Source organism: Calonectris borealis, chromosome 15 (assembly GCF_964195595.1).
Source record: "Calonectris borealis chromosome 15, bCalBor7.hap1.2, whole genome shotgun sequence".
Lineage (NCBI taxonomy): Eukaryota > Metazoa > Chordata > Aves > Procellariiformes > Procellariidae > Calonectris > Calonectris borealis.
The window spans coordinates 22783561-22790842 of NC_134326.1; the positions used below are offsets into that span (position 1 = coordinate 22783561).

Below are 7282 nucleotides of genomic sequence, written 5' to 3' on the forward strand. Positions count from 1 at the left end.
CCAAAGAAAACCGGAGCCGGACGAGGCAAAGTTGAGGCGCCTCGGCACGAGTTTTGTCGAAGTCCTGGGTTCCCGTGGAAAGGACCCGAATGGAGAAAGTGCCACCAACATAGGCAAACCGTGATCAGAGATCTTCATCTGATCGAATAAATTACTCTTAAGGAGCCATTTCACGGGAAAAATTGTTTGGACTATTTGCTAATAAGATTGAGATCACTTGCTGCAAAGCCATCTTGTATTAAATATCTGCAAGTAGAGAGAGAGACCCTGCAAGCATTCAGGAATACTATAAATACGATACAGAAGAAGATTTTCTTAAATAATTAAATAATCGAGAGTGGCCTTTATGGAAAAAACCAAATTATATTTGTTTCCATATGGCCAGGATAAATGCCATACTGCTTATTCCTCACAGATAATGTATATATTTACCCAGCTGTACATTATCGGGATCATTTGCTGTTTTCACCACTTTACTCTCTAACCTTGCAGCATCCTAACAGCCCTTCTTGTGCTCTCGCTGTCCGCATTGGCCCACGGCCTTACCCACCGCAGGCTGCCTCGCACTGTATCTGCATGTATTGTACCCCTCTGGAAACTGGCATGCAATGGCTTCCTGCAGGAAGCTGGTCCTCTGCTAAGGAATTTTCCTGGGTATCCTTGGCTATTCCTGCTCCTGTATGACTAAGGGTCCTTATTATTACCTTAATCCTAATTATTACCTTCCGCCCCTATATTATGGACACAAGCAAAGGGTATAGAAGAAACATAACAGCTAGCTAGCGCTGCTCAATGCCAGTGACTGTTTTTTGGACCCCAGGCCTGATCAATTACGGCAGTACATGATTTTCTGCTTGCTTGGTTTGTTGTTCTGGTTTGGTTTTCCCATTTTTTAGGTTAAGGATAAAAAGGGAAAGATTATTCTGAATAATGGAGTAGATGGAGAATTTGTACGTTACATTCAAACATCCCTTTTCTTATCTTTTCATATGGCCTCTGCTTAGGATTGCTGTCTGCACCGGGCTTCTCCCAGTTCTTCCTTTTGGTTTGTTTTTCCTGTTGGCTCATTTTTTGTTTTGTTTTGTTTGTGAGTCCATATTGAGCAGCTTCTCTTACTTAAAATCTCATATACTTTCATCAGTGCACAGCTGGTAAAGTTCCAACTTCATTTTTATTGGACTTGTATTTTAAGCTGATGATGTGGCTTTTTTATGTTCCATCCGTCCCATCCTGCTCAAATTGAAATAACTTCTGCTCATAAACTTGAAAGGGAAAGGGGTTGGCCCTATATTTCAAATCAAAGTTCTTATTTGTATATGATGCATGCAGAAAAAAATAAGGAGACAGAGTATATTACAGAAATACAAAACAACCCAGCCAATAGTTCTACTAATTAAGATGGATTTTTATTCTTGAGAAAATTGGAGGTTAGAAAATATGCTTTAATATGGATAACAACTGTACTGCAGAGTAATGATATAAACAAAAAGAATCAGTAACTGCCTTCATGTACTTTATTTCTATACAGAAACCGAGTTCTATGTGCACGTTATAATCTTATCACATGGGGCCAAGACCCAAAAGCTCCATGGGCTCCAGGGGTTGGTGGAGCTGTTTTACAACCTTCTTTAAAATTTTAAACAAAACCAAACTGAGAACAAGTGTCAAACAATGGAGCCAGATCTGCAGTTGGTAAAAACTGTGCTTCCACTGAACTTGCTGGAATAAATCCTGATCCCCCACTGAAGTCAGTGAGAGTTTTGCCATTGACTTCAACAGAGCCAAGATTTTCTGCAATAGATTCACGATTAGAATTTAGACTGAGGATGCGCCACATGGCCCATTTTACTTCGAGAGGAAACACAGATCCATGTTTGACCCTGAGGAGGTGGTCCAAAGCATGCCAACCACCATAGAGCCTGAATGAGTGAAATTTAAGAAGAGAAGTTCTTACATCCCTGCTCTTACACCACTATAGCAGAGAAATTCAGGGGAATACCCTCCCCAAAACTAGTTCTTCCCCATTTCCTAAACTATTTGCCCGGGATTCTTGACACGGGCAGCCAAGGTCGCTCCTGGGTTTCCATGGTAGGGCCTTGCCATGGCTGTCTCCAACAGGACGCTTACAAATTTTTTTTAGAATGAACTAGAAAAACTCAATGTGAAATGTATGTACTACTGCATTACTCATAGTCCACAAACCTCTAAATTAATTTGTGTGAATGAAGTAACATCATGTTTATTTTACTGGAATGAAGGGAGGAGATCTAGATACTGCAACTGTGTTCCGATAGTTTGATCTGAGGGTATGCCTGTGCTGCTGCCAAACATGACTACAATCACACAAATGTTTGCCTTTGCTGGAGACAGGCATACAGAAAGGAGAAAGTGATGCTTGGTGTCCTGAACGAATACCCAGTCTGAAGGAAAGGTGTTCTAGCAGCTTATGCGGAAATACCCAAAGTAGCTTTAAACAAGCTAGCTGAGCTACAAACAGCCCTGCAGCTGAACCAATATGGAGTTCAGCACAGACTGCCTGAGTATTTACTTGGATCTACAGATCCTCTTGTCCGCACCAAGTTTACGCTACCAGTTCTAGCTAGAGTACATCTGTATAAACTGCAGTCAGACCTTCCCTGTGGAGATGTTCTCTCAACATTTAATTTTGCTTAGTAAAATGGAAAAGTCCTAAGCTTAAATCACCAGCTACTGCTATGGAAGTGTTCAAAACACATATAACGGCACATTGCAACGAGAAACCTTGTATCTGAGATTTCTAAGATATCTTGCTGTTTTCAAGGGAAAATCAATCTTTTCCCTATGTTAGTTGGGCTGTGAGGGAGATGCTGGACTGCAGCACTGTGCCTTCTCCAAAGGGTACGCCATCACCTGAGCAGGTAACTTACAGTGTGCGTACAGCCCTCATGATCCGAAGTGGTCCAAGCTCTTACGTGAGAGGCTCCCCAGAAAGGAGGGTTTACATTTCTGACCTCCTTATGTTTACATTTCTGACCTTCTGCAAAAGGACTGTATGTTGCCTGCTTTATATTTTTTATGCAGATCATTGTCTTTGCTTTACGCATTCATTGTGGCTATGCAACATTATAAAGCTTAATAGAAAAGAAGAAAAATTAAAATAGCGTGCCAGTTCATTTCCACCACATTTGAGATTTCCAGGCTCTGTATTGTTTGAACCCTTTTCCCATTATGTGGCAGTATTATATACTACGTAGAAAAAATGCATGTATTTAATGCTGATTTTGAAGCAGTGTATGCTAAAGAGCAGTAACTAAAACTGGAACAGTCCTGCATTTTCCCCTCTTTACCCGAGCACAGTAACGAAACAATCCATCACACAAAAAAGAGACCAATGTAACAATTAATAAATTATTAAAAAGAGCTTCATATTTTGATAATTTCACTTCCATTCTTTTTTTAAGAAAGAATGTGCCAAAGAAATATTCTAAGAAAAATAAAGTGACAAACTAAATTAAAGCAGTAATACCCAGGCTAGTCACTTTGGTTCCTGGAGTAAGAAATGAGGTAATATTACAAAAAATATGTACATCTTTAATTAGTAACTAATAAAATCCAGCCTACAACAGGAGAGCTACTGACTGACTGTGTAAAAGGGGGGCACCTCCCCTGCCTGTTCATCTTGAGATTTCTGAGAACCAACTCCTCAGCCCTTGCCAGACACGCTCAGACTGCCCAGGCAGGCAGGTCCTCAGAAGACTTGGGTGATTCTGCCGAGACAGGAGCAGCACAGGACATGCCCCAGAACTTCAGGGGCTTAAGGAACTTTATTGACAAAAACTTAAGCAGGTAGACAGTAGTTTTGAAGCCTGTCACTGTTGGACTACGGGACTTAACTCTCACTTTAGCTACCTAAGATTCAAGTGTACACTCTTCTAAGACGGCACGGAGCAGCAGGCATTCTTCCCAGCCTCGCCCTGTGTGTCAGTGCTACCTATGTAGGACACCTGCAGCCTGGGGCAGTAAAACGGTCAGGCTGCCTGCAAATCGCACAGGCCAAGAGATTCATCTGCCAGATGCTGGCCACATAGGGACCAGCTGCGGACGCCTTCTTGGGTCTATGCTCATTGATACCACAGGTTCAAATTCCTTCTGCGCATGGCCCAAAGCTCCTACGTGACCACAGGCTTGCAGCTGAGCTGTAGGCACACGCGAGTTTGCACTCCGGGAAGGAAGTGACAGAACTAGGGGGATGGATCCAAGTTTCCTTCACCTTCTTCTGTATTTGGTTCAGCCACTTTGCCCTGATTTTGTGGCCCTCAGTAAAAGTTCCATCTTAATTCCCCTTTACATTTTTTCTGTCAGCATAATGCATAAAATTTCATTGCTACCACTTCTTTCACTAACCATCTGTATTTAAGCGCTAGTGCGATTGTCTTTTGATAAATAGTACAATCCCTCCCCTACATTTTCACCTTGATTCTTTCTGTGCAGATTTATTGCCTCGCTATTAATATTCCAGCCATGTGATTTATCCCAGCATGTTCCCAGAATACTTGCCTTCCTTATATAAATATTTGAATGATCTTAATTTCAACTAATTAGTACTGGGACATTTGATTTCCCTCTTGAAGAATTCTCATTTGTTACTAACCAGTTCCTTTCCAGTTTATGAGATACCTATTTTGAGGGGAGAAAATAGAGTCACTGAAAGAACCAAACACTTTTTCAATACTGTTCTACCCTTCTTCATATTGTTCATGTCAATCTGGTTGCAGAATAACTCTTCTAGGTGTGAAATCTCAGAAACATGAAATGTATAGACAGTGGCAATAAAGCACTCCTATTCTGCCAGTCAATATGCTTCAGTCCTTACAGAAAGACAGACCTTATTTAACATCTTATTATGCCACAGATTTGGGCGAGTCTCCAAGTTCAGATTTGTGCAAGATCTGGGAGACAGAAAAAAAGTTAGATGAGCCTAAGATCTGTCACCCTCTGGGGCATCAGTTTCACTGTCAGCTTTACCTATAAAGGAAGCTTAGGGCAACTGGGCACCAATCAAGGGTTTGGGGGTTCTCTCCCCAGTGCAAAGCTAGCTATACATAATTTTCCCTGAAAAACATTTAGCAAGTTTGGCCGAAATATTTTGGCTTTGTGCACAGTGACTTTTTAAAAAGAGAAGAATCAACATCTTCCAGAAGAAACATTTCTGGAAGAAAAACATGTTTCTAGTCAACATACTAATTTATTGTTGAGAAACAATTTTGATGGAGCAGTTTCAACCAGCCATGCTTACAAATTGTTCTGCTAGAAAGAAATCGTCTGAGAAGCATTTCAGCCATGCAGATTTCTTCACCCTCCAGAAAAACCACACCACTCATTTTTACTGATTCACCCACTGCTGACAACATTAATCGGTTGTTCAGTCTAGGCATTGTTTTAGTGAGTAAGGATACACATAAAGAGCATATATTAAAAAACAAAGCAAAAGTGTTCTTTACAACTACTAGAAAATGCCTCTGAAATATTTATTTATAAATCTACTTGAGTACAGACAAAAAGCAAGATTTTCCCCAAAAAATTAGAGTTAAGAAACATGAGAAGTTTTTAAAATTAAGCCTTATCAAGATCTTCAGATTCAATTCTCTCTTCAAATAAAACAAATTCTGCTTTCCAGTTGCCTGTTTCACAGCTGCAGCTCTGATAATAGGAGATCTTAGTAATTTATATCTTCACTAAAAACAAATACCCGTTTAAAATAGACCAGGAGATTTTCCAGCCTCAGAATCATTATTTGTATATTTGTATTGAAGTAATGCCTAGAAGGCCCAGTGGAGACTGAGGTCTATTGAGTTAGTAAGAAAGTGACCCGCCCAAGTACAAAGTTCAATGCAGCAGTTTAGTGAAACAAGTAGAAAAATAAGGATTTCCATCCCAAAATCCTGACAGGTGGTATAATCTTTCAAAAAGTCATCCCTGCAATCCTTATCTATTACTTAAAGACACACTTTTCAAATAGTATTTATTCTTTACATTTACAAACAATTTATCTGAATAATTATTTCCTTTAACAACAGAAGTCTCAAGCTATTTCCCTTCTTTCTCACCGCCTACACTACCACTTCAAGAGATGCCTTGCATTTGCAACTTAGCCTTTTTTTTTTCTCCTTAATCATGCTTTCTGGGAACCATAAAGCTGAAAGGGAGAAAACTGTAAATAATTGCATCTTCAGAGAAGAGTTTAAGCTTTAAGCAGTGGCAGAAGTACTGAGTTCATATGCTAGCACCACACTTGATCAGAAAAGTCCTTACAAATTATGTTAAGGAAAATTTACTACTATCCAGGATCCTATATTTAAGAGGTCTTTCATCAGTCACAGAAATTATATAATTTCTGTAGCCGCCATTGAAGTATTTAAGTAACACAGAAGGAAAAGCACAGCAGATTACTGGGATCCTGTCCAGTATGGAATATCTGCAGCCTCAAGTCAAACAAGCTCAGAAGGCTCATGGAATTTGACTCAGTGAGAAGTGCCAAGTCAGGGAGAAGGTCACAATCACAGTGCCTAAAAGATAAAGGAAAATACTTCTCAGGCAGTTGCAAGATGGAAAACTTTTGGGAACATGCATTTTCCACCTTACAAAAGGATATTTTTGTTGAACTTGTGAATTGTGCATTTCCTTTAGCTCCAGACTCCAAACCTGCCAAATTAAGCAATATTGCCCATGGAAGCTCAAACTAATCCTTCACACATGCAGGTGAAGGAATGAGGGCAGGGATTCTTTAGGAATATTTGAAAGCAAGCCTCTTGCGTCATTTGTCACTAGGAAAAACTCAAGACAAGGACTCAGACTAGAATAATTCCTATTTGCCTTTGTGGCGCAAAAATTGAATCTCATCCCTGCCTTCGTTTTGACCCCAGAACAGAACTTACCTGAGTGTGAGCTGGCACTTTTAGAGTGCACTATAAATTGTGTCACACTGGCATCAAAGGAAACTAGCATGGAAAAATCTCTAGTAAGCCCAGAGCTATTATTGAAACACATGCAGTAAAACAACTGAATGTTTCTGGCTGTTCTTCAGCTTATTCTTCAAATGACATGTTAGGGTCTAGTCCGTAATATGAATAGCTCTAACTTGGGTAGGGACACTGTATGTTTGCCTTATAAACTAATAAAACCTGGGTTATACAAAAAATTCTTGCAGCTTAAGGAAGTCCAGTTTAGTGGAAATAATAAAGCAAGTTCACAGAAATGGAAATTTAAGGAAACACATTCAGAAAGCATAATAAGAAACAATTTT

At 39.9% G+C, this 7282-nt stretch overlaps 1 protein-coding gene across 1 annotated transcript in view; it reads right to left on the reverse strand.

Moving 5' to 3' along the window:
- Positions 1 to 444, reverse strand: part of ADAMTS2 (ADAM metallopeptidase with thrombospondin type 1 motif 2) — a 184116-nt gene extending 183672 nt beyond the window's left edge. Inside the window, exon 1 of the mRNA XM_075164857.1 lies at positions 433 to 444. Within this exon, the coding sequence (XP_075020958.1) occupies positions 433 to 444 (12 nt within the window). The remainder of the gene's footprint in view (positions 1 to 432) is intronic.
- Positions 445 to 7282: the final 6838 nt, after the last annotated feature.